General features: G+C 40.3%; 1 protein-coding gene across 1 annotated transcript in view; it reads left to right on the forward strand.

The window, feature by feature from the left end:
• CRYBG3 (crystallin beta-gamma domain containing 3) overlaps window positions 1-27,931 on the forward strand; it is a 124,440-nt gene that overhangs the window by 3,081 nt on the left and 93,428 nt on the right. The window contains exon 2 of the mRNA XM_061134282.1: window positions 14,565-14,631. Within this exon, the coding sequence (XP_060990265.1) occupies window positions 14,565-14,631 (67 nt within the window). The remainder of the gene's footprint in view (window positions 1-14,564; window positions 14,632-27,931) is intronic.

Below are 27,931 nucleotides of genomic sequence, written 5' to 3' on the forward strand. Positions count from 1 at the left end.
AAGATGTTTGGACATCACTTGCTGTGAACACGTCATTTATATACTGTGTTCGCTGCTACTCTGATTAACCTGCAGCAGTTAAAAGTCTGTTTGCATCAACACTGTTACATATGTGAATTCAGGTGTTGGCAGTTGAATTACTTGTTCATACTCTCTATCTTTGGTGGTTGACCACATCCAGAAAGTGCTTAAATTAATTTGTTTTAAATTATATAGAAATGAAAACTGCAGTTGAATTCAATTCACGGCTGTAATGTTTAGTCTGGTTTATGAGTGTGCAATGACTGGGCTCAGCAAAAGTGACAGGGGAGAGCCAGGAGGGCTTCCTGGGGGAGGTGGTTTTATCTGGGCCTTCAGGGCACTGGTGGTGGTTTCCACCTGTAGAGAACTTAGGAAGATGGAAGTAGGGCATGGGTCTTCTAGGCTGAGCAAAGGCCTGGGGTTATGATCTCTTGAGGGCCGTATACATCAGTGCAGGCAGAGTGAAAGAGGTGTTAAGAAAATTAGATTTAGCACTGGGTCATAAAGAGTGTGTGGTCTCAATTTAGAGAATTTTTGTGAAGCCCCGTTCAACAGATACTGCTAAACTGTGAAATTCAGAGGATACCTGCCTTCTAATTTTCCTTGCTTTGAGAAAATGATTGCTCAATTTTGTTTCTTTGCTGTATCACACGTGATAGGCAAGAACAGCGTTTATCAAAAGCCGACTGTGCATCCCTTTGGGCTGGGTACTTTTACTTGTATCGTCTTTTTAAACGTCACCCTTAGCCTGGAATGTTGGTATGCTTATCACTATTCCGACAACTGAGGCAGCTGAGGAGAGGAGAATTCCCAGAGGTGGACAGCACCTTGGAAGGAACAGTTCTTTGCTGAACCGGACTCTCCTGTCCTTGGCAGGACATTTGGCGTCTGTGGCCCTGCCCACTGGCATCCTCCAGGCGCTGGGAGAACCCAGAACACCTCCCCCAAGGTGGGCGGGCGGGAGAGCACTCCCAGGGGGGAACAGTTTATCCCAAATCGTAACTGGGGTAAGTTTCAGGGGTGAGATTTGAGATTGAGTCTCTCTGACTCAGAAACTCTGATTCTTTTTCCGCACCATCTTGCCCACCACCCTTCTGAATTGTGCTCCTTCAAAATACATCTGAATATGTAATTCAGTTAGACCTTTCCTTTGTTCCAGAATGGGTAACAGTGTGGCCTATTTCAGATATACTCTTTTTGACTGTTCCTTTGAGTGTCCCAATATAGTGCCATTGATAGAAGGTAAGATAGGATCACTAGACCCAAGGAGCAGGGGCTGTGTCTCGTTTATCTTGTTGTCCTCTGTACCTAGCTCAGGTGAGGGAGTGAATCTCTGTTGATAGATCATTAAAATGCTTATTAGTGGCTTTTGACTCGGGGTAATACACTCCTGCCCTTAAAGTGGGCATTTTTGAGACATGGTAGGGGGTGGGTACCATAAAGTTCTCTAGAGAGTGTTTGGCTCTTGATTTAAAGTTCAGAGAATATTTGCTTTTCACCATGGCTGAATGTGGTTGATAAATGGGTGGAGCCAGGATACTAATGAGCGGAAGTGTAGGGGATAGTTTCATCAAATGTTAATAGTGCCTCTGATACCAGCTGTTAAGTGTTGACCACAGCATCAGTTATGTAGGAAAAAGGAGTTTTGTGCTCTGAATTTTCATGGTGATTACATTTCAAATAGTGATTTGAAAGCCCTGTATAAAATAATCAGTAATAGTTTGGTGGAATAAGATACCTAGGTGGTGTTGAAGGGCAACATCTGAGGCTCATGCCTGCAGCAATAAAGATGACTGGAAAATTCCAGAAGTCCTCAGCTGTGTGTATTTTGTGAGAATCTTGAGCTTCCAGGTTAATGGAAAACACAGAATCTACTCTTGGCAGTAAAGTAGAAATATAGACTGTTTTAGGGTATTGAAACCATACTTTTTTTCAAGTGAGAATCTGTCTTTTGGGTTTAACAGGGTGTCTGCCAGATGTCTAACTTGAGGATTCTGTTTCTTGCTGAGGACATTTCCTTGAAAACTAACTCAATTGTACACTCTAAACGTGTGCTGAGTTGCAAGTGTACCTCAAATTGACCTGCAATAAATTTAATCACAACTTCTAACTTTATTGAAGCAAACATTTCATCTCAGTGGAGAATATGTAAAAAAAGGCTAAAAGTGAATTTTCTAAAGAAGAAAACAATTTTCCCTCAAAGTGTCACCGGAGTTCTGATGAAGTACGCTCGTGTGCAGATATACCAAAAATGCCAGTGCAGCTATGACAACTAGAAAACAGATTGACATACATTCAAACTCAGGAAGGTAATCCAGACTGTCTACTGAAAAGAGAGGACCAGTATGAAATAAAAGTTCAGGAAGTCATGTTTATCTTGAGTCTGTCCATTGCAGAAATTTGACTGCTTCGTGTTGAGTATATTGCTAAGGCGTGGGATACAAAGATGAATAAAAGACCGAAAGGGCCCTCAAATAGTTCTTAAATTAGTGGAGGAGATAAGCCTGCACGTGTCTGTTTTCCAGATGAACTCGTTATAAGCCAGACGTGCGTTTGGTGGGTGTGACTTGCATGGTTCAGAAGACACTGACCGTTTCATAGTGTCACACATTGTATGAGGACTCTCACCGGGCTTTCAAGGTATCTTCCCACTCTCTTCTCTCTGAGCATGGTTTGACGAGCATCCCTGGGCGAGGCAGACTCGTGGGCAGAGGGGGTGGGAGCTGTCCCAGCAGAGTGAGCGGACGTGATTTCCCTCGATACCTCCTGCTGCTCCTTGACCCAGCAAGTCTCAGATGGAGGCAGAGCAGCACATTCTTGCAAAAAATCAGCATTCCAAGTGAGTGGACATCCTCATACAGAACGGTTGGATGTTGACAGAGAAACAGATTGGTTTTGTGACTAGAAATAACTCGTTGTGTGGTGGTCATGAAGGCCAGGTCCTGGTACAGCTCCGGCAGGGTTACCCCTCAATGTTTAACCCCTGGGGGTATTTAACTGGAAATATCCCAAAGCCGTGAAACAACTCAAGTTTGCTTAGTCAGATGTTCCTTTGTGCCGGACAGATTAGTGATGACAAAACTAAACCACCCTTAATTGAGGCCCTAGTAAGATCCAACATCTGTGCTTGGGGCTTTGCACATATACAATCATTTAATTCTCGGAGCAACCTTATGAGACAGGAATCTTTACTCCATTTTACAGACACTTAATTTAAGGCTTGGAGGGGTCCAATAGCTAATCAAAAGTCTCACAGATCTTGTGGCAGAGTGAGAAGTCATCCTCCTTCCTGAATTCAAAACCTACAGCATTCTGTGCCTGCTGCTTCTGCTGAACTTGGGGAGAAGACCCAAGCAGAAGGCAGGCCTTAGGAAGTGTTTTGAGTGCAAATGAGACCATGGCCTGCAGCTGGGTGTCTGCCCAGATGGCCTGGGTCAGTGCTCAGTACAATAAAGAATCGATGCTCCTGGCAGTTGAGAGAGGAAATTATATATACTTTATACATTTATATTTAAACACATAAAAAGAGTTAGTCTCCTAAAGAGATACAAATTAAGCCTGTAGCAAGGTACCATATTCCACCTGTCTGATAATCAAAACTTGAGTTCAATGTAGGTAGACAGGAACTCTTGTACACTATAGTGGGAGTGTAAATTGAGACACCATCTTGGAGGGAAGTTTGACGAGCTCTGTCAGCATCATACATTCGCATCCCCTGATTTCACAGTTCCCTTTTAGAAATTCCGTTGGATGCATACAGCTTGCAAAACAAGCCCAAAGTTGGCGCTACAAGTTTAGTCATTGCAGTGTTGTTTTAATGAGCGAGAGATGAAGATTAAAATGAAGTCTTACCAATAGTGGACTAAGTGGTAGATCACGGTATATCCATGTAGTGGAGTATTATGTGGCTGTCAAAAAGAATGATAAAGCTTTTTGTATACTGATAAGAAAAATACATTCAGTAAAAAAAAATTTTTCAAGCAAGATACAAACCATTGTGTATAGTGTACTCCTATTTGCATTTGAAAATGGGGGAGTATGAAAAGTCTGTTACTAGTGTTGTGTTAACTATTTGGGAAGGATGAGAGACTGGGTGGAGGAATGAGGAATAGGAGGGAGACTTCTTCTTTTTAGACCTTTTTATACTTAAAAAGTTATGTGAATTACCTATTTCAGAAAACTGGTTATGACCTAGTGAATATCTTTGTATAAAAGAGGATAAAAGAGAGAATTTATGATCCTGTGTTGGCAAAAATTCTCCAAAGGAAGAATAAACTCCATTCACTTGTTCAAGTGAGAAAAGTTATGATTGAGGCTACAAATAAATGGAATATTTATAATGCAGAATAATTGGATATTTAGATACTTTCTGCAGGTATGAGGGAGGGGTATGTATTTTTAATCTGCAACGTGAAACTGGGTAGAGTTAACAGAGCCTCAGAAATACCAACTCATTTTTGTGAGATCACCTAAATCATCCACTTTGAGTAGCCATGTGACTCTGAGCTGAAATATTTGTCTCTCAGTCTTTGATTATAAAGGAAAGGAGATGGCCCTCATAGCTAAGGTCTCTTCCAGCTTTAGAATGCCAGCCAAAACTCCGTAGGGTAACAGGTGTATGCAGTATAGGTTAGGAAGACTTTTGTTTTGCTGGAAAGATCGCACATGAAAATGCTTTGGATATCTCCTCTGTGTGTTTCTAACATTTTCATCATTTGATTTGAAAAGCTCACCAGTGTTTTTAACAAGAATCCCTTCGGTACCAGTCACTCCAGGCGCTGTGCTAACCTCTGGGAATCCAGTGCAGCATGGCATTGGTTCAGAACACTCCTGCAGTTTTTGTGGGGAAGGGAGACATAGCACAAATCTTCCTTCCCTTCTTAAAATAAGTACCAGCGTGTCTCACGGTGTCTCACGGGCTGTGGAGTATTTGACAGGGGTGGGCCCACTCTTAGAGGAAACTGTTCTAATCTCCTTCTATCTGTTCCTTCTGATCTTTTTGTACACGTGTCTATTTACTATTCTTGATTTGTAAACTTTAGACAATCTATACTGGTTTCTGGTGATGGTAGATGAGGATTGAGCTATTTTGTATCTCTTTCCACTTCTCTTTATTCATTCAGCCAAGATAAGTGATATAATTTGGGGATTAAATCAAAAGTCAGCTTTTCCATGTATATAAAATACAGCTCTGTTTAGAATAGTACAACATGCTTTTGAAGGAGCTCATCTCTTATATGTCCTTTATGATAAATAGCACAAATGACAGAAATGACATGAAAATGGTATTTGAATGCTCTCATGAGTACTAATTTTATGTGATAGCTACATGATATGTTAGAAATTTCTGCTTTACTCTTTATATTAAAATTTATACAAAATATGGATATTACCTTTGCAGGTCATAATTTTTTTTTCTGTAATTGCTGTGCTTATAATAATAAGGAATGAAATTCTTTGAATTTTATATTTTGATAACTGGAAACAGGTAGCGTGAGATGTAAACTCTTAGCCTTTTATTGTCTTTGCTGTCAAAGAGCATACCCTGGCTGGACAGGTGGCATTGTGCTATATTAATCAAAGCTGAAAATGTGTATGGTCATCAATTTAAGTGTTCCATTGTTCTATTATAGGTAGGCAGATAAGATCTTATTTGGCAATGTTATATTTATTATGCTACAAAGAAATTGCTATTATGTAGTATTTGTACTATTAGTATTTAGCTGTTTGTCTTCTCTAGGTTCATTGCTTGCATTTTTTTCACTGACTTATTTTTATTTGCTTTTTAGAATCAACTACAATACTTTGGGATTTTTTTGTTTGTTATGCTTGCCTTTGAATAGTAATATATGCTCTTCTAAAAAAGGTATGAAAGAAAAAAAAAAAAGCCCAACTCATACATAACCCTATCCACCCAGAGACACGTGCTATTCTGCTAGATCATTTCTGACATGCGTGTCTACATGTATACATATTTTTAGAAAAAGTAAAAGTCTTCAGAATTTTGAAACTTGATTTTTTTTTTCCCCCACTTAACATTGGTGCTTTATCATTTTATACAATAGTGCATATACTCTTAGAAATAATCAAAATAATTTAATCTTTTGAAAGATCTTAGATGGGTCATCACTTTACAGAATCTAGTGTGAATGTCTAAATGTATCTCTGTTTACAGAGGGGTTGTATTCTGATGGGAAAGTTATATAGATTTATATATAACATGCTTTGTAGTAAAATAAAGTCAGATGAGGGAAGAGGACGTGACAGAAGTAGTGAGTGTGGAGTAAGGTATAGAGAGGATGCTCGTGAGGCCTGTCTGCTGGGTGACACCTGACCCAAGACCTGCATGATACTTGAATTAATGTGAATGAATGTTAATCGTTCAGTGATGTCCAACTTTATGTGACCCCATGGACTGTAGCCCACGAGGCTCTTCTGTCCATGGGATTTCCCAGGCAAGAATATTGGAGTGGGGTGCCATTCCCTCCTCCAGGAAATCTTCTTGACCCAGGGATCAGGAAATGAGCAAATCAGAGGAAAGAACTTTCTAGGAAGAGGGAAAAGCCTGTTTCGGGATCCTGGGGCAGGCTCAGGTTGGCACAGGTGTCAGACTAGGCAGAGACAACAGAATGGAAAGGAGCCAGGGGCCAGATGAGGTCAGCCTTGGTCAGGAGTTGAGATGATAAGATGACTTTTTAAGAAAACTATCACTGGAGCATGGGTTTGTCTGTGCGTATATATTTGTATCCTCTTAAATAGTTGATCAGCTTTTTGGTCTCGGAAGACTTGACAGGAGAAAGGCTCTGAGTTGGAGGTGAGGTCAGCCTTGGTCAGCTGCTGGGAAGGTCCAGGCTCACCTGTTCTGGGGTCTCCAGAGCTCCTCTCTCAGATGGTCATCAAGTGGTACACGAATGAGTGTCCCATTCTAGACGGCAGCTAGAGTACTGCTTTGAGTTCATGTCACTGCAAAAGATCAGGATGTGGATCCTTGTGAGGTTGGTCACAAATGTTCAGAATCTGAGGGGTTTGAGGAAGAGGACTTTGGGAGAATACAACAGTTGCTGATGTCACATGTAGATGGACAGCTCAGGTCATGGCAAACCGCCTGAGATTCTCACTTTGTAGCCTGTAATTAAACTGTAATTATGGATCTCATTTTGGGAGCATGTGCTAGGAACAGGAAGTAAGTCAGCTCCCAGGTAGATAGAAAATTTATCAGAGAGGGTTGACATTATGGGGCAAGAACTGTCAGAAGCTCTAAGACTGCAAAGCCATGGAGCTTCATGATCATATCTATTACTCTCCTCCCTGCTCCTAGTTTATCTCCAAAGAGGTCTGACATCGAGACACCAGATGTTTAGGCTAAAATGCATGCTGTTGGACTGCCTTAAAATTGCAGCTTTTACTTACCTTTTAATTTGAAACCCAGAAATAGCCATAACCACCTGGTTTATATTCTGCTAATGGTCGTTTAAAAAAATACAAGTACTACTCTACTGCTGGCAGTCCCTTTTTATGAATGGACAGTTTTCCAGATGGTTCTTTGGAAACTGTCAGTGTGGAACTCTGTTTTTATCCCTGCAGAAGCAGGGCTGGAGATTCTGGGTGGGGCTCCAGGCCAGTAGATAAAAGTCAGTTTAATCTGTAATGTACTGTACCTTCAGTTGGGCTTCCCTCGTGGCTCAGAGTGAAGAAGCCGCCTGCAGTGCGGGAGATCTGGGTTCAATCCTGAGGTTGGGAAAATCCCCTGGAGGAGGGCATGGCAACCCACTCCAGTATTCTTGCCCAGAGAATCCCCATGGACAGAGGAGCCTGGCGGGCTATAATCTGTGGGGTTGCAAAGAGTCGAACACGACTGAGCGACTAACCACAACCACACAGTACCTTCAATACCACAGTGAGCAAAGAGAACTCTAGAGCTTGTCTAGTAAAGATGTGTTTCTAAGAAAAGATCCCCAGGGTAGTGTAGGTGCCCCATGGCACGAGCAGGCCCTTTGCAGGGTATGGGGGTAAAGTTCATACTATATTTCAGCACTCGAGTGGCAACAAGAGGGAGAAATCAAAGGGGATAGAGGATAGGCCCCGTGGTGGCCTCGGTCACTTTGAAGTCAGGGACAGTAGAAGCTCTGTCTCCTTGATGTCACGCCGTAATATTTTAACTGAATTGGCTTCTTGATCACAGTCTTTCTCTTTCTTTACCACAAAAGCCTCAAGATTCATCTGCCTTTTCCTCTTTCTACTCACTCTGCTTATTGGAGGGTCATAAGTGATTTTAGATCTGGCAGAGGGCTGGTCTGATCCTTTCAATGTACGTATTTGAAAAAAGAAGATCCAGAAAGGGGCATTTTGACTGAAGAGCCTTTTATCCATAAGATGCCGTCCCTGAAACAGACCTGTGTCCATTTCGAGTTTTTTGCAGAGCTTTTCACTTCTGTTAACAGCAAGAAAGGGAGTGGGTAGGAAAGAGATCACTTCCTTGGTCCATAGTCTTTTACATTTAGTCCTCCAAAGCTTTACTGAAGTGGTGTGGACCAGGCTTCCGGAACTAGCAGAGTTTTATGTTAGTGGGGGAAGAGAGAAACAGATTTACCTGTATTCTCATTCCCTGTCCTCAGCTGTATTCCTGGTACTGTAGACCGTCCCTTCTAGGATGGAAGTGAAAACCTAGAGTGAAAAAGAGAGGAGGCAGAGAAGAGACGTCCTCAGCACAGGCCCCTAGGAATGGTGGCAAGTTCCTGGGCCAGTGGGCTGGGGGTCCTGCTTAGAGATAAGGCCGTGCCCAAAGCAGGCGCGCGCGCTCCATCGCTCAGTCGTGTCCAGCTCTCTGCAGGCACATGGACTGTGGCCCACCAGGCCCCTCTGTCCTTGGGATTTCTCAGGCAAGAATGTAGGAGCGGACTGCCGGTTCCTTCTCCAGGGGAGTCATCCTTACCCAGGGGTCAAACCTGCATCTCCTGCACTGCAGGAGGATTTTTTACCTGCTGAGACACTGCGGAAGCCCCAAACAAAACACCACCTTCTGTGAAGTCAGCTTGAGTCTGAGAGTGCTCAGAATTACAGCCATGATGTTACCAGTACCAGAGATTGCCTCCTTTCTGGAAATAGCAAGAAATCACAGACTCGGGAATCCACTGAAAAGTGGGCTGGCCTTTGGAAGACAGTTATGGAGGCTGTCTTCAGTTCTTCAGTATTTCCAGATTTTTCTGATGCAGCTACCATAATGGTGTGTGAGAGAAACGTCAGAGGAAGAGGTGGGACTCAGCTGCCTCGTTGCAGGAGGGGAGGAGCGAAGACTTTGCCTCCCTCCCCCTGCCTCCACCCACGTCCGCTCCCGCAGGACTACCCAGTGACCGTCTAGGAAGTGGCTTTCTTACCACTTGAGGGACTGACTCTGGAAGAGGCCGAGCAGCATCCGTCAGGTTTCAGTCTGTGGTAAACACTCAGAGAGGGGATTTTTTTCCCTCGTTGGTCCCTCTGGACTCCGCATACCCTGCACGCTCCTTCAGCTCTTCACTGAGACCATCTCTGCTGAACATCAGGGTTGGAAAATGGGTGCTATTTCATGGGAGTGAGCTTTCGAAAGAATTGATACCTATCCTTTAATTATCACCATAGAACACATTTAAATAATGTTAATGGACATCCCTCCAACCAGACCATTCTCTTCTCTGTGCAACTCTCAGTTGCCGGCTTCAGCTCAGTAAAGAGGCTCTCAGACTGTTGTTTATCAAGAACGTGATCAGAGGACGGCCTGCATCTGAACAACCCAGGGAAGGGGGCGCCGGTTGTGGAAAGTGTGGATTCCCGGGCCCCACTCCAGCTGGAATCCTCGACTGTCAGGCCCCCACATCTGTTTAATAAACAACTGTGCAGTGATGACGGTGCCTCTAGAGAGGGATTCTCGGGGAAACAGGGCCAGGGTATCATCTGGTGTGTCCCCGCTTATTTCCTAGTGTGTACCGAGAACGGCGTCTGGCACCTGGGAAGTGCAAGGACATGACTGGTGACTGAGTTCTTGGACCTGGTTTTCTCCTCCTCACTTTCTGTGAGTTGGGGAATCTTGTTAGAATTCGATTAAAAGTAATAGTGTAAGATATTTTAAGTGACGGGATAGGGACTCTCTGTGTAAATTATTTGAGCTTTAGAATGTAAATATGCCTCCTTTTTTTTATGGCCCAGGAGGCTTGTTTTATTTTATGTCTGGCATAAAGTAAGTGGATTCTTAATGGCTGTACATTGGATCCCTGGTTTTCAGCTATGGTCTAAATAAGGCTGCATCAAAAATGAGGAGCTTCTCTGTCACTCTGACCTTGACGCTTACCTCGATTTAATTTCCCGAGTTGTGTTGGCTAAGTTAGACGAGGATGTTAAAATTCAAGGTAGTCTTATTTGTGTGCACTGTGATTATGATGCCTGCCCCCTCACCCCCTGCCTTGAGCAGAATGTGTGCCTTCTAAAAATACTGCTATTGAAATTTTCCCAGGTCCCAAAGGGGATTAAATTGTGAGAGAACAATGGGAAAGGCTTGTCGTCTCTCTTAAGGTTTGAGATCATCTGAATTTGAAAAGTTTTTCTTTCTCTTGCATTTTATTTTTGAGTCTGAGAGTACCAGTCCAAGCCTTTTGAGACTTTTCTGTTAATAGTTCTTCTTTTCCTTTTCTTTCTTTCTTTCTTTTTTTAATCTAGGCTGACATCTCAATATCCAGTGTCTCAAGTATCTTTATGAATCCTGTCCTAATTTTTGTGTGGTTTGTTTGTAAGTCAGTTGAAAATACCCTTGTTCCTATTGAGTAATCTTCTCCCAGCCCGACTTCTCTTGTTTATGTCTTTTGAGAAAGTTGTTGCTGGATGAGAATGGATGGTACATTCTTTCAAGAGACTTACATAGTAGTATGTCATTAAGAAAAAGGACTACTGTGTATTATTATATTGTTCTTAATGGCACAGTGTTTTCTGATTAGGCACACACAAACAGAACATTTGATAGCAGTTATTTTTACAGTCCATCTGACAAACAATACTTGAGTGCCTTCATAGTGCCAAGCGCGATGCCAGGCTTTAGGATACAGCCATGAATGATATGGTCCCTGGGTTATATGAGCTCACATCTAGTTAGACAAATGGACAACCAACCAGCCTTTATGGTAATTACTAGCAGGAATGCATGAGGGGTATCACTCTGTGCAGTGGCAACACAAAAATTACAGATTAACATAGAAATCAATTGGGAAGGATTAGGAGTTGGACAGGGTGGAGAAGGGTGTTGCAGGCAGGAGGAGAAAGTAGTTTGCTGGTATGTGAATTTGGTGTGTTCTGAGAATGGGTTCTAGGTGACAGGTGTGTCTGCAACCAGATCATGAAGAACTTTCTATAGTTACACTAAGGACTCTTCATTTCATTCATCAGCTGATGGAGAATCACTGAAGGAGTTTTTGAGCAGGAGAGTATCATGATCAGATTAATGATCACTGTGTCTAAGAAGAATGGATTGAACCATAGCCATCCGGAGGATGTCAGAGACAAATGGAGAAGGGACTCCAGACATCCAGGAAGAACGTGGGGAAAGCTTTAACAGAAGCAGTGATTTTTCTACTTAATCCAGAATTTTAAAATGTTGTTTGTTTTAAAACTTGACCATTTAAAAATTTTGGTTTAGTGATAAGATTCGTGAAAGGTAAACCTTAGGATATAAATTTCAACAAGTTCTACAAAGTGTCAAGTATTAACTGCTCTTGGTGATTTCAGCTTTAAATTCTTCAGTTGTTTGCGCAATGCAGAATACTTATGTTCTGACTTAAAACTTTTTTTTTCTTTTGGCATTTTGTGTGTGTTTACAGTGTGGAAATAATTATAGCTACTTGAAAATCCTAACTTCTGCCGTAAATCCCATGGACCCTGAACTGCATTTTCTGCAGAGGTTTTATATTGGGAAAGACACTTTTTACTGTCATATACAATTTCAGTAAGGCAGTAAGCTTATAGTGTTAGTCGTTCAGTCATGTCCGACTCTCTGTGACCCCATGAACTGAAGCTTGCCAGGCTCCTCTGTCCATGGAATTCTCCAGGCATGAATACTGAAGTGAGTTGCCATTTCATTCTCCAAGCTTATAGAATACCCTGAGAACACTCTAAATAAGTATACTTTCGGAAATCTTGAACTAGGATACTAAATTGTCTATTGTATATTTAGATAGATTATATTTAGAAATTAACTAGATTCAAAATAGATTGTAGTTAGAAAATACACTTATCAAATCACCAAGGTCAGTAGTATTCATGATTATACCCCAAATGTTTATATCATGCTCTTTTTATGTGTATTTTGCTGGTCTCTTTTTGATTTGAGCTTAGATAGACAAGTATTGACATTTAGTTTAAAAAAAAAACTGAATTATAAATAACCTTGTGGCAAAAGATAAGCCCAGTAAAACAGGAAAAAACAAAGATAACCCACTCACATTTAAAATGTTAACCATTTTAGACATTATTTTATAGACATGTCCATGTATATAGGTTACAATTCTGACTTGTACGTTTTTTTTTTCTACTTTTGTCCCTATTTTTCCCCTATGGAGTTTTCATATGTTAAACACATAGCTTATGTATTTATTTACATGCTTAATTTTTCTTACTGGCATTTGAGCTTGGCTGTATCTTTTCCGTCCTTGTTTTCCTGCATAGAGCCTGAGACTGAATGAAATTTGAATCCACTGTATTTTCCAGGTGTTCATGATCTATTTTTTCCTTCTGTTTTTTTTTTTAAATCATTGTCATTTGTTGCCTGGATAGTCTGCTCAGTTGTACTGGATTGTATGGGTATAAAATCTTAAGTAGCACAGATGGTGTCCTTGCTCAGTATCCTAATGGGAGCTGTGGAACCCCCCTTTCCATTCCCTGCCCTGCCAGTCACCACGATTCCATCTCTGTGTTTTTCCCCACCCGGTCATTCTCCTGCCTGCAGGCTTCCCAGTGCTAGCAGAACAAAGGTCACCTTCTGTGATGGGTCAGACGGGTTCTTCTTGGTCAGGCATCCACTAACGTCTGTTTTCATTCTCATCTCTAGCAGGATTATCTCTGCCTGTCACAAGATCCTGTGCTTCGGTCTTATCTTAAAAACAAACACACAGAACTTGGTGGTGGTGATGGTTTAGTTGCTAAGTCGTGTCCGACTCTTGCGACCCTATGGACTGTAGTCTGCCAGGCTCCTCTGTCCATGGGATTCTCCAGGCGAGAATACTGGAGTGGGTTGCCATTTCCTTCCTCAGAGGATCTTCCCAATCCAGGAATTGAACCCAGGGCTCCTGCATTGCAGGCAGATTCTGTATCGACTGAGCCACCCCCCCAAATACTGTATCATTATCAGCCCCTCTCTTTGTAGCTCCTACATGGGCACTTGACTGTGCGGGCAGAGTCTCTGCCTCTTGCTTCCTCTGTGCTCCGTGGCACTTCATTCATTCAGCAGTTATAACTTGTACCAGACTGTAGTTTGTTTACCAGTCTCCCCTGCTAGACCTTGTTTTACGAAGATCCTGACCTACTTGCTCTTAAATCCTCACGGCCATGCACGATTCCCAGTGTATGTACAGTGCCTCAATAATCTTTAGAGTGGAGCCACTCAATTTGTCTCAGATAATGAAAGTATGAAAACAAAAGAACATGTCGATGTAAAGAGTTAATTATTTAGATCTAAAATGTATATGAACCTAATAAGCAAAATAGGTTATTATGACATCTTATAAGACATCCGTGAAGGTATACCAGACAAGACAGTTAAAAGTGACCATCTGGAAAATCAGATTTTTAAGACACCATCTGGGACACACTTGTGTCAGTCGTGTCTGACTCTTTTCGACTCCATGGATTCTGCAGCCTGCCAGGCTCCTTTGTCCATGAGGGTTCTCCAGACAAGAATACTGGAGTGGGTTGCCCTGCCCTCCCCCAGGGGATCTTCCCTACCCAGGGATCGAACCCAGGTCTCCCATGTTGCAGGCAGATTCTTTACTGTCTGAGCCACGAGGGAAGCCCAAGAACATACTTGGGATTAGATAAACCTACATCTCTCTCTCTTTCTCTCTTTTTTTTTTTTTTTTTGCATCTCTTTTAAGTATTCCCAGAAATCTCTAGATGACCCTGTATGTTTATAAAAATTTGTTGAGTAGAAATATATTTCAAATAACTCTTAGCATAGGATTTAAAAAAGACTGTGGAGAAGCTTAATGTAAATAGAGTCAAAGAGTGCCAATACTTTCCAAGATTATGATAGTTGTACACTGGTGCACTTTTGTTCAGAAGTGCATCATTGGTGTGATGCTGGTCAGAACACAGAATGGACTCACCAAAATGTATGGAGCCTGATGAGCATTTTTGAATGTGTGTTTCAAGTGTAGACACTCAATAGCTTCTTAGTGTAACACTTTGTATGTAAATCTTTTGGGCATTACAGATAAAAAGAACCTTTCAGTTTTTGCATTAAACACAGAAACTGTATGATTTTAGTGATCCTCTTTTAATTAAAAAAAAAACTTTTTTTTTTTTTTTTTCAGTGTTGAAAATGAGCCCATGAGCACAAGTCAGAAAAAGGAAAATGTACTATCATCAGAAGCAGTAAAGGTATAGTTTTAAATTAATATTATTTTATTTTATTTTTTAAAAAATTAATATTATTTTATATCAAGCAAATAATTTTTTCTTAATTTCTACTCACTCTTCTTCTTTCTGATTGTCATCTCACTTCACATTTCCAAAAGAGCATAAAGTCTTATTCCTTATTGGAAACTCTAGCCCAGTTCTGCTGGATATTTGCATCTTGCAGTGGGGTTAGGGGTAGATCATTGAAGAAAGGCTTGAGACAGTGGTGCTCTTACCCCAGCTCAGCCACTAACCAGCTGTGAGGTCTTCTGCTGAGATGTTTAACTTCTCTGTGCCTTGGTTTTCTAATCTGTAAATTGGGTCATCTAACCTCCACTGTTGCTTTCCCCTAGGAAGTTCTTCAAGTTATGTTGTGTTTATTCAAATGCTCCTGACAATTAAGAGTGCTTCTGAGGGCGTAGAAGTTAATGACCTATTTGTACATGTCATTAGTATGTGATATGTTTGTTTAGCTCATAGGTGAATTGCCTTTTCTGCATCTACAGAATAACCATGAAATTATATATGCTACACTTCTACGCAGATGGTTATTGATAAGTGTGGTTAAAAATCTCTGAAAACTGCTAAACCTTATAATACTTCTTTTTCATCATAAGTGATTTTCTAGAAATGGGATGTTTGTGTTGGTTGGGAGTGTGAGGCTAGGATCAAGTTCTGATAGCTGTTCCACATTCACGGAGTTTGGTCCCAGTTACTTTCTTTTTAAATGACTTGTGACAGAGTCAAGGAAAAAGCTTGTCAGGGATTCCCAGGTACATTAGCCTGGTCAGTGGAAGGACCAGAAAGTCAACTGAATCCTTCATTACTGATAATTCTTCATTACTCTTAAACATTACATGAGGTCCAGAGGCCTTAAAGATGGTAAAGGTAAAGCTGTTTTCAATTTTTATTCCCACTTTGTCCACCATAGTTAACAATATAAATATTTTTGAAAGAAAAAAAAAAATCAGAATCTGATTTTCATTTTTCTTTTTAAACTTTATTGGAAGAAAAAAATCAGAATCACCTTGCTTCCCTTTCCTTTCTTCTTCCTTTGTGGGTGTGGCTACTAACTCCTGCCCGCCCCGGGTTTTATAGCACTTCCTGCCTGTTCTTTCGTAGCCGGTCATTAGTCAGCTCACTGGTTTACCTCCTCATGGACTCTAGCTTTCTCTGTCTTGTTCAGTTTTTACATGTCCTGAGTTGCCCAGCTTCAAGATTTCTACTTCTCATTTTATGTGCAGCTTTGCTCTTGAGTTGGCTCACAGGAAGCATGTGTGTTACTTCTGAAATCTCCAACTAAGAGGTTTCTCTATCAACCAGGTGTCATTCCCTGTCTTAGTCCTTCATTGCCTCTGAGCCCGGCTTTGAGCTTAAGCAAACCTTCATGCTTTCCCTGCTCTTTTCTCTTCTCCTGGTCGCTACTTGTCTGCCTGCTCAACCTGGAACTGATAGGTTATCACTTCAGCTGTTAGTCTCACTGAAAAAAATGTTGGTTTTCAAACTTGGTCCTGAGACTATAGTTTCCAGTAGAACTGCTTTCTGTCTGCAGAGATTTACTCCAGGAATTATTCTGGCCTCAATAAGCCTATAGGGTGGGCACTATAGTGGCTGGGCCTCCATGGTTACCATCTTCTCTACCCATTTTTAATATATTGGTTTGAATGTTCAGGATACTTTCAGTTTGGGATTTGGGCCCCCAAGTGAATAGGGCTTATAGTCATGAAAGTTTTTCTCTTATGGTTTGAGGCCTGTGGGATTACTTATATCAATACATGGGCAGTCTGGTCAGCCTGGAATAGAGCAGGCACCGTGGGCCTCTCACTGGTGTAGTGGAAGCATTTTGGGTCATGTAAGCTTGTTGGTTTGCTATGCTTTCTGGAAACTACTGGTAGGCTTGCTCATCTTGGCTGCACAGACCCAGCTGTGGTGGGACCTACTATTGCCAGGCATCAAGAATATGTATTTTGCAGATTATATTCCACTGTAAGTTATTCCATGATATTGGGTATTATTCCCTGTGTTATACAGTGAATCCCTGTTGCTTCAATTAAAGAAAAGAAAAAAAGTACATATTTTGGTATTATCAATAGTTAGGCCCATACTTTGGGGGACTAAAAAGGTTAGCAATGATATTTATGGTCCTGTTATTTTTAAATTGTCTCATTTAAAGGTTTCTCACTTGGCAAGTAGCATAAAACATTCATTTGTTTTCTTTCTAACGAATGGTTTTCTGAAACATAGCGCTCCATTGTAATGTGACATTTCTTGCCACACTTCCATCTTCATAACCTGAATTTTATGATAATGCCTTCCATGATAAGGAAAAATGTGCACCATTTTTCCTCTCCAGTGTAAAATGTAACAGATTTATGTACAATAAATGTTTTTATACATTTCTTTTTGTATTTGACCTTGGGATACCAAATCAAGGTGTTGAAGATTGTTTTGTTATAAATTTGAGCAATGAAAAAAAATTTGTATTTTTTTAAACAACTAGAGACTATAGAAGCTTTGTATTATTTTTGGACATAATTAGATTCTTGGTTCTTAAAATATATATGCTATACAAATTTCACTGTTTTGCTAACATTGAAATCTATTTCTCACAAGTGCATCTACCATTCCACTGAAATATATATTTCTTCTGTATTAATCAGTGTTTATATATAGCTGGTAAAACTTCCAGATATTTGGTCTGTACTCTGTTCAGTTTTTCTATAGGAAATGTGTATTCTTGTCTCATAGCCTTAGACTCTTGCTGTGTTCACATCTATTATATTAAAGAGAGGGAACGCATGTTATAACACCCTGCTCCCTTCTGCCTACTTCAGAGAACTATTCATCCACTTTCCATGACTCACCCCCTAAATGACCCCATGGGCGGTACTGGTCTCTAATTTCTTGCCTTCTCCTGGACCTTGCTTGGCACTGTGTTCATTTCTTCATCTTCACTGGATTCTTCTATTTCACTCTCAATATGTAAAATAATTTTTTTTTTTCCTTTCAAATTGGTCTGGTTTCCTTTCGTCTATCGTTGCATTTTATTGCTACCTTCTACCCAAAGATTCCTTACGGAAGTCTGTCCTAATCACTGTTTAATTCTTAACGCTTTCTCATCTGACTCTGGTCCGCCTTCCTGGTTTGCTTAGACATGGGAAAACTAGTATTGGGCCTGACACACGTCTCACAGTGTTCAGGTCAGTAGCTCAGTCGTGTCCGACTCTTTACAACCCCATGGACTGCAGCACGCCAGGCTTCCCTGTCCAACACCAACTCTTGGAGCTTACTCAAACTCATTTCCATCGAGTCAGTGACGCCATCCAACAATCTCATCTTCTGATGTCCCCTTCTCCTCCCACCTTCAGTCTTGCCCAGCATCAGGGTCTTTTTCAATGAGTCAGTTCTTCACATCAGATGGCCAAATACTGGAGTTTCAGCTTCAGCATCAGTGCTTCCAAAGAATATTCGGGACTGATTTCCTTTTGGATGGACTGACTGGATCTCCTTACAGTCCAAGGGACTCACAAGAGTCTTCACACCACAGTCCAAAAGCATCAATTCTTTGGCGATCCGCTTTCTTTACAGTCCAACTCTCACATCCATACGTGACTACTGGAAAAACCATAGCTTTGACTAGACAGACCTTTGTTGGCAAAGTAATGTCTCTGCATTGTAATATGCTATCTGGGTTGATCATAGCTTTTCGTCCAAGGAGCAAGCGTCTTTCAATTTCATGGCTGCAGTCACCATCTGCAGTGATTTTGGAGCCCCCCAAAATTAAAGCTGTCACTGTTTCCATTGTTTCCCCATCTATTTGCCAAAAGTGATGGGACCAGATACCATGATCTTAGTTTTCTGAATGTTGAGCCTCAAGCCAACTTTTTCACTCTCCTCTTTGACTTTCAGCAGGAGGCTCTTTAGTTCTTTGCTTTCTGCCATAAAGGTGGTGTCATCTGCATATATGAGGTTATTGATATTTCTCCCAGAAATCTTGATTCCAGCTTGTGTTTCATCCAGCCTGGCATTTCATAATATGTACTCTGTATATAAGTTAAATAAGCAGGGTGACAATAGACAGCCTTGATGTACTTCTTTCCTGATTTGGAACCAGTCTTTTGTTCCATGTCCAGTTCTAACAGTTGGTTCTTGATCTGCATACAGATTTCTCAGGAGGCAAGTCAGGTGGTCTAGTTTTCCTATCTCTTGAAAAATTTTTTCAGAGTTTGATGTGATCCACACAGTCAAAGGCTTTGGCGTAGTCAATAAAGCAGAAATAAATGACTTTCTGGAAGTCTCTTACTTTTTCAATGATCCAGCGGATGTTGGCAATTTGACCTCTGGTTCCTCTGCCTTTTGTAAGTACAGCTTGAACATCTGGAAGTTCATAGTTCACATACTGTTGAAGCCTGGCTTGGAGAATTTTGAGCATTACTTTGCTAGCATGTGAGATGAGTGCAATTCTGTGGTAGTTTGAGCATTCTTTGGCATTGCCTTTCTTTGGGATTGGAATGAAAACTGACCTTTTCCAGTCCTGTGGCCACTGCTGAGTTTTCCAAATTTGCTGGCATATTGAGTGCAGTACTTTCACACTCAATCTGTTAGGATTTGAAATAGCTCAACTGGAATTCCATCACCTCCATTAGCTTTGTTCGTAGTGATGCTTCCTAAAGCGCTCTTGACTTAGCATTCCAGGATGTCTGGCTCTCGATGAGTGATCACACCAGCATGGTTATCTGGATCATGAAGATCTTTTTTGTATAGTTCTTCTGTGTATTCTTGCCACCTCTTCTTAATATCTTCTGTTTCCATTTTTGTCCTTTATTGAGCCCATCTTTGCATGAAATATTCCCTTGGTATCTCTAACTTTCTTGAAGAGATGTCTAGTCTTTCCCATTCTATTGTTTTCCTCTATTTCTTTGCACTGATCACTGAGGAAGGCTTTCTTATCTCTCCTTGCTATTCTTTGGAACTCTGCATTCAAATGGAAATATCTTTCCTTTTCTCCTTTGCCTTTAGCTTCTCTTCTTTTCTCAGCTATTTGTAAGGCATCCTCAGATAACCATTCTGCCTTTTTGCATTTCTTTTTCATAGTTGTTAAATGAGAGTAATTCCATGAAACCCATCCCATCAGTAGCTTGTTCTCAGTTCTTACTGTATATAACCAGTTGAGACACTTGATTTTCCAAGTTGTCTTCTTTCCAGAAGTTGTTTGTTTTTATATTTGCTCTTACAACCTTGTACATTCTAGTTTCTGTTCCTGCCTCTTGCCATTCCCTTGAGTTTCCTTCACTGGTTCTTTTTTGAGGGGAGTGAAATAGAAAAGAAGAGCTTTATTGCTTCGCCTGGCAGAGGGAGCCACAGCAGACTAATTCCCTCAAAACTCTGTTGGCATAAGAGGAGGTAATGAGATTTATAGCAATGGTTCAAAGGGGAGGGTGTGATCAGCTCATAGCCATTCTTTGATTGGTTGGTGGTGAGGTAACTGGGAGTCAGCATCACAATCTCCAGGTCCAACCAATCTGGAGTCTAGATGCTTGTGGGAGGCACATGGTTAACTTCTTTAGGTAGGAGTTTCAGTATCTGCAAAATAGCTCAAATATATTGTCATATATATTCATTTAGGAGGGGTACCAGGACCCTGCCCCAAGGCTGTTCTATTGTTTCCTTTATTTTTTTTAATTGAAGGATAATCGCTTTACAGAATTTTGTTTTCTGTCAAACCTCAGCATGAAATAGCCATAGGCATACATGTCTCCCCTCCCTTTTAAACCTCCCCCCCATCTCCTGCCCCTGTAGATTGACGCAGAGCCCCTGTTTGAGTTTCCTGAGGCATACAGCAAATTCCCATTGGTGTCTATTTCACACATGGTAATGTAAGTCTCCATGTTAACTCCTTCCATACAGCTCACCCTCTCCTCCTCTTCCCCACGTCCAGAAGTCTATTCTCTATGTCTTTCTCCACTGCAGCCGTGTAAATAAATTCTTCAGTACCATTTTTCTGGATTCTGTATATATGCGTTAGAATATGATATTTCTCTTTCTGACTTACTTCATTCTGTATAATAGGTTCTAGGTTCATCCACCTCATCAGAACTGACTCAAATGCATTCCTTTTATGGCTGAGTAATATTCCATTGTGTATATGTACCACAACTTCTTTATCCATTCATCTGTCAGTGGACATCTAGGCTGCTTCCATGTTCTAGCTTCTGTAAATGGTGCTGCAGTGAACAATGGGATACATGTGTCTTTTTCAGTTTGGGTTTCCTCAGGGTCTATGCCTAGGAGTGGGATTGCTGGGTCATATGGTGGTTTTATTCATAGTTTTTTAACAAATCTCCATACTGTCTTCCATAGTGGCTATATTAGTTTACATTCCCATCTATAGTGCAACAGGATTCCCCTTTCTTCACATCCTCTCCTGCATTTATTGTTTGTAGACTTTTTGGTAATGGCCATTCTGACTAGTGTGAGGTGATATCTCATTGTAGTTTTGATTTCTATTTCTCTGATACTGAGCGATGTTGAGCATCTTTTCATGTGTTTGTTAGCCATCTCTATGTCTTCTTTGGAGAAATGTCTGTTTAGGTCTTTATCCCACTTTTTGATTGGGTTATTTGTTTTTCTGATATTGAGCTGTATGAACTGCTTGTATATTTTGGAAATTAATCCTTTATGAGTTGTATCATTTGCTATTATTTTCTCCCTTTTTGAGGGTTGCCTTTTCATCTTGCTTACAGTTTACTTTGCTCTGCTGAAGCTTTTAAGTTTCATCAGGTCCCACTTGTTTACTTTTGTTTTTATTTCCGTTACTCTAGGAGGTGGGTCTTAGAGGGTCTTGCTTTGATTTATGTCATTGAATGTTCTGTCTCTGTTTTCCTCTAAGAGTTTTATAGTTTCTGGTCTCACATTTAGGTCTTTAATCCATTTTGAGTTTATGTTTGTGTATGGTGTTAGGAAGTGTTCTAATTTCATTCTTTTATATGTAGCTGTCCAGTTTTCCCAGCACCATTTATTGACGAGGCTATCTTTGCGCCATTGTATATTCTTGCCTCCTTTGTCAAAAATACAAGATACCCCTAAGATACCCCTAGGTGCATGGGTTTATTTCTGAGCATTCTATCTTGTTCCGTTTGCCTATATTTCTGTTTTTTGTACCAGTGCCATACTGTCTTGATGACTGTAGCTTTGTAGTATAATCTGAAGTCAGGAAGGTTGATTCCTCCAGCTCCATTTTTCTTTCTCAAGACTGCTTTGGCTCGTCATGGTCTTTTGTGTTTCCATATGAATTGTGAGATTTTTTGTTCTAGTTCTGTGAGAAATGCCATTGTTAATTTGTTAGGGATTGCATTAAATCTGTAGATTGCATTTGGTAGTTAGTTATATTCACAGTGTTGATTTGTACACAGAAAATTAAAAGACACTAAAGAAAGAAATCAAAGATGACATAAACTCTCCATCAGATGACATCTCCATGTTGTCTTTGATTTCTTTCATTAGTGTCTTTTAATTTTCTATGTATAGTTCTTTTGTCTCCTTAGGTAAGTTTATTCTTAGATATTTAATTCTTTTTGTTGCAATGGGAATGGAATTGATTCCTTAATTTCTCTTTCTAATTTCTCATTGTTAGTATATAGAAATGCAAGTGATTCCTGTATATTGATTTTGTATCCTGCCACTTTGCTAAATTCACTGCTTAGCTCTAGTAATTTTCTGATACTATCTTTAGGGTTTTCTGTGCATAGTATCATGTCTGCAAACAGTGAGAGCTTTATTTCTTCTTTTCTGATCTGGATTCCTTTTATTTCTTTTTCTTCTCTGATTGCTGTAGCGAGGACTTCCAGAACTATGTTGAATAATAGTGGTGAAAGGACACCCTTGTCTTGTTCCTGATCTTAGGGGGAATGCTTTCAGTTTTTCACCTTTGAGAATAATCTTCCCTGTAGACTTATCATATATGGACTTTACTGTGTTGAGGTAGTTTCCTTCTATGCCCATTTTTTGAAGAGTTTTAATCATAAATGGCTGCTGAATTTTGTCAGAGGCTTTTTCTGCATCTATTGAGATGATCATGTGGTTTTTATGTTTCAATTTGTTAATGTAGTGTATCACACTGATCGATTTTTGTATATTGAAGAATCCTTGCATTCCTGGAATAAATCCAACTTAATCATGGTGTATTAGCTTTTTGGTGTGTTGCTGAATTCTGTTTGCTAAAATTTTGTTGAGGACTTTTGCATCTATGTTCATCAGTGATATTGGCCTATAGTTTTCTTTTTCTGTGTTGTCTTTGTCTGGTTTTGGTATTGGGGTGATGGTGACCTCGTAGAATGAGTTTGGAAGTGTTCCTTCCTCTGCAATTTTTTGAAAGATTTTTAGAAGGATAGATATTAGCTCTTCTCTAAATGTTTGATAGCATTCTCCTGTGAAGCCATCTGGTCCTGGGCTTTTGTTTTTTGTTTTTTTTAAATCACGGCTTCAATTTCAGTGCTTGTAATTGGGTTGTTCATAGTTTCTGTTTCTTCCTGGTTCAGTCTTGGAAGATTGAACTTTTCTAAGAATGCGGTGAAAGTGCTGCACTCAATTTGCCAGCAAATTTGGAAAACTCAGCAGTGGCCACAGGACTGGAAAAGGTAAGTTTTCATTCCAAGGCAATGCCAAAGAATGTTCACACTATCGCACAATGGCACTTATCTGACACGCTAGTAAAGCAATGCTCAGAATTCTCCAAGTCAACTTTCAGAGATACGTGAACCGTGAACTTCCAGATGTTCAAGCTGGATTTAGAAAAGGCAGAGGGATCAGAGATCAAATTGCCAACATCCACTGGATCATTGAAAAAGCAAGAGAGTTCCAGGAAAATATCTATTTCTGCTTTATTGACTATGTCAAAGCCTTTGACTGTGTGGATCACAGCAAACTCTGAAAAATTCTTCAAGAGATGGGAATACCAGACCACCTTACCTGCCTCCTGAGAAATTTGTATGCAGATCAGGAAACAACAGTTAGAAGTGGACATGGAACAACAGACTGGTTCCATATCAGGAAAGGAGTATGTCAGGGCTCTGTATTGTTACCCTGCTTATTCAGCTTCTGTGCAGGGTACATCATGAGACATGCTGGGCTGGATGAAGCACAATCTGGGATCAAGATTGCCCGGAGAAATATCAGTAACCTCAGATATGTAGATGACACCACCCTTATGGCATAAAGCGAAGAAGAACTAAAGAGCCTCTTGATGAAAGTGAAAGAGGAGAGTGAAAAAGTTGGCTTAAAGCTCAACAGTCAGAAAACTAAGATCATGGCATCCGGTCCCATCACTTCATGGCAAATAGATGGGGAAATAATGGAAGCAGTGGCAGACTTTATTTTGGGGAACTCCAAAATCACTGCAGATGGTGACTGCAGTTGTGAAATTAAAAGACTCTTGCTCTTTGGAAGGAAAGTTATGACCAACCTAGACAGCATATTAAAAAGCAGAGACATTACTTTGCCTACAAAGGTCCATCTAATCAAAGCTATGGTTTTTCCAGTAGTCATGTATGGATGTGAGAGTTGGACTATAAAGGAAGCTGAGCGCTGATGAATTGATGCTTTTGAACTGTGGTGTTGGAGAAGATTCTTGAGAGTCATTTGGAATGCAAGGAGATCCAACCAGTCCATCCTAAAGGAGATCAGTCTTGAGTGTTCATTGGAAGGACTGATGCTGAAGCTGAAACTCCAGTACTTTGGCCACCTGATGCGAAGAACTGACTCATTTGAAATGACCCTGATTCTGGGAAAGACTGAAGGTGGGAGGAGAAGGGGACCACAGAGGATAGATGGTTGGATGGCATCACCAACTCAATGGACATGAGTTTGAGTAAACTCCAGGAGTTTGGTAATGGACAGGGAGGCCTGGTGTGCTGCAGTCCATGGGATCGCAAAGAGTCGGACATGACTGAACGACTGAACTGAACTAAAGAATCTGTCCAGGCTATCCATTTTGTTGCGATATAGTTGTTCATAATAGTTTCTTATAATCCTTTTTATTTCTGTATTGTCTGTTGTAATGTCTCCTTTTTCATTTCTAATTTTGTTGATTTGATTCTTCTCTCTTTTTTTCTTGATGAGTCTGGTTTAGGGCTTGTCAGTTTTGTTTATCTTCTCAAAGAACCAGATTTTAGTTTTATTAATATTTACTATTGTTTCTTTCATTTTTTTTCATTTATTTCTGCTTGGATCTTTATTATTTCTTTCCTTCTACTAATTTTGGGTTTGTTTTTTTTTTTGTTCTTTGGAAAAGAAGTTTTTTTTAGGTGTAATGTTAGGTTGTCTATTTGATGTTTTTCTTGTTTCTTGAGTAGGATTGTATTGCTATAAACTTCCCTCTTAGAACTGATTTTGCTGCATCCCATAGGTTTCTAGTTGTCATATGTTCATTGTCATTTGTTTCCAGAAATTTTTTGATTTCCCTTTTGACTTCTTCAGTAACTTGTTGGGTATTTAGAAATGTGTTGTTTAATCTCCATGTGTTTGTGTTTCTTACAGGTTTGTTTTTTTTTTTTTGGTAATTGATATCTAGTCTCGTAGCATTGTGGTCAGACAAGATACTTGATTTCAATTTTCTTAAATATACTGAGGTTTGATTTGTGACCCACAATGTTATCTATCCTGGACAATGTTCAGTGTGACTTGAGAAGAAGATGTACACTTCTGCATTTGGATGGAATGTCCTGAAAATACCAATGAGATCCATCTCATCTAACGTTCATTTAGGACTTGTGTTTCCTTACTAATTTTCTGTTTTGATGATCTGTCCATTGGTGTGAGTGGGGTGTGAAAGTCTCCTACTATTATTGTGTTACTCTAAATTTCTCCTTTTATGTCTGTTAGTGCTTGTCTTATGTATTGAGTTGCTCCTGTGATGGGCACATAGATATTTAGAATTGTTTTGTCTTCCTCTTGGATTGATCCCTTGATCATTGTGGAGTGTCCTTCCTTATCTCTTGTAATCTTCTTTAAAGTCTATTTTGTCTGATATGAGGATTGCTACTCGAGCTTTCTTTTGCTTCCCATTTACATGGAATTTATTTTTCCATCCTCTCACTTTCAGTCTTTATGTGTCTTTAGGTTTGAAGTGGGTTTCTTGTAGACAGCATATATATGGGTTTTGTTTTTGTATCCATTCAGCCAGTCTGTGTCTTTTGGTTGGAGTATTTAATCCATTTACAATATGTTCCTATTGCCATTTTCTTAATTGTTTCGGGTTGATTTTATAGATCTTTTTTCTTCTCTTGTATTTGTTGACTATATGAGTCCCTTTAACATTTGTTGTAAAGCTGATTTGGTGGTACCGAATTCTCTTAACTTTTGCTTGTCTGAAAAGCTTTTTATTTCTCCATCAATTTTGAATGAGATCTTTGCTGGGTATAGTAATCTTGGTTGTACATTTTTCCCTTTCAATACTTTAAATATATCCTGCCATTCCCTTCTGGCCTGCAGAGTTTCTGCTGAAAGATCAGCTGCTAAGCATATGGGGTTTCCTTTGTAGGTTACTTGTTGCTTCTCCCTTGCTGCTTTTAATCTTCTTTCTTTGTGTTTAGTTTTTGTTAGTTTGATAAGTATGTGTCTTGGTGTGTTTCTCCTTGGGTTTATCCTCTATGGGACTCTTTGTGCCTCTTGGACTTGACTTACTCTTTCCTTTTCCGTGTTGGGGAAATTTTCAACTATTATCTCTTTAAAAATTTTCTCATACCTTTTCTTTTTCTCTTCTTCTTCTGGGACCCCCATATTTCCAATGTTGGTGTGTTTAATACTGTCCCAGAGGTCTCTGAGACTATCCTCAGTTATTTTCATTTTTTTTATTTTATTCTGCTCTGCAGAGGTTATTTCCACCATTTTATCTTCGAACTCACTGATAGGTTCTTCCGCTTTGCATATTCTGCTGTTGAGTCCTTCTAGAGTATTTTTAATTTCAGTAATTGTATTGTTTTTCTCTGTATGTTTATTCTTTAATTCTTCTAGGACTTTGTTAACTGATTCTTGCATTTTCTCCATTTTGTTTTCAAGGTCTTTGATCATCTTTACTGTCATTATTCTGAATTCTTTTTCAGCTAATTTGCCCATTTCCTCGTCATTTATTCGGACTTCTGTGTCTCTAGTCTGTTCCTTCATTTGTGTAGTACTTCTCTGCCTTTTCATTTTTTTAAAAAACTTTTTGTGTTTGAGGTCTCCTTTTCCCAGGCTTCAAGGTTGAATCCTTTTTCTCTTTTGGTTTCTGCCCTCCTAAGGTTGGTCCGGTGGTTTGTGTCAGCTTAGAATAGGGTGAGATCTGTGCTGAGTTTCTGTTTGTGTTTTTCCCCTGATGGGCAAGGCTGAGTGAGGTGGTACTCCCCTCTGCTGATGACTGGGTTTGTATTTTTGTTTTGTTTGTTGTTTAGATGAGGCGTCCTGCACAGGGTGCTACTGGTGGTTGGGTCATCCCCAGTCTTGTGTTGCAATGGTTTCCTTTGTGTGAGTTCTCACTATTTGGTACCCCTAGGCTTAGTTCTCTGGTAGGCCAGGGTCATGGAGTCAGTTCTTCTGCTCCAAAGGCTCAGGGCTTGATATCTCCTTTTGCATGGTTCTATATATTCTTTTCCTCTGGTCAGGTACTCCTGTCCTCTCTCAGCTGGTGTTCTGCAAGTGCTTCTGGGCCTGAAGATGTGTTCCTGATGTATCTGTGCAGAGAGTTGTATTTCACCTCCACCTACTCCTCCACCATCTTGTTCTCCTTCCTTCACTGATTCTTTTCCGGATAAATTTCTTTTTGTGTGGATGTTTCTCAAAGTCCTCAACCCTCAGCATTGGTCTTTCAAAGTGGTGTCTTCCAGTCTCATTACTTCACTTCATCTTTCGGCTCTCACATCTCTACCCTACATCCCTCTTGAGCTCTAGACTTGATTGTCAGAGTTCCAAACATTTCTACATACTGCAAATTCAGTCTACGCCAAAGCCTCAGTGTTTTCAGAGGTGTTCTCTCTATATATATATATTGATATTTTTGTTTGGGAGGAGGTAGAGAGCATCATGTAACTGCCTGGGATGGGAGAAGAGCCTGCAGTGACAAGTACTCTATTTGGAGATATTCAGCCAAACTCTTCTTTTGATCCCATGTCTCATATTGTCCTGAGTGATACCAAGGGTCTTCAGATCCTGAGCTTTTCGGGTTGTCTGTTGACTGTGTGTTTATAGATTATTCCCCTCTGTGGTCAAAGTTCCCTGTTGCTGACACTTGGGTGGAAGCTTTCTCTGGTCA

This window comes from Dama dama, chromosome 31 (genome assembly GCF_033118175.1).
Source record: "Dama dama isolate Ldn47 chromosome 31, ASM3311817v1, whole genome shotgun sequence".
Taxonomy (NCBI): Eukaryota; Metazoa; Chordata; class Mammalia; order Artiodactyla; family Cervidae; genus Dama; species Dama dama.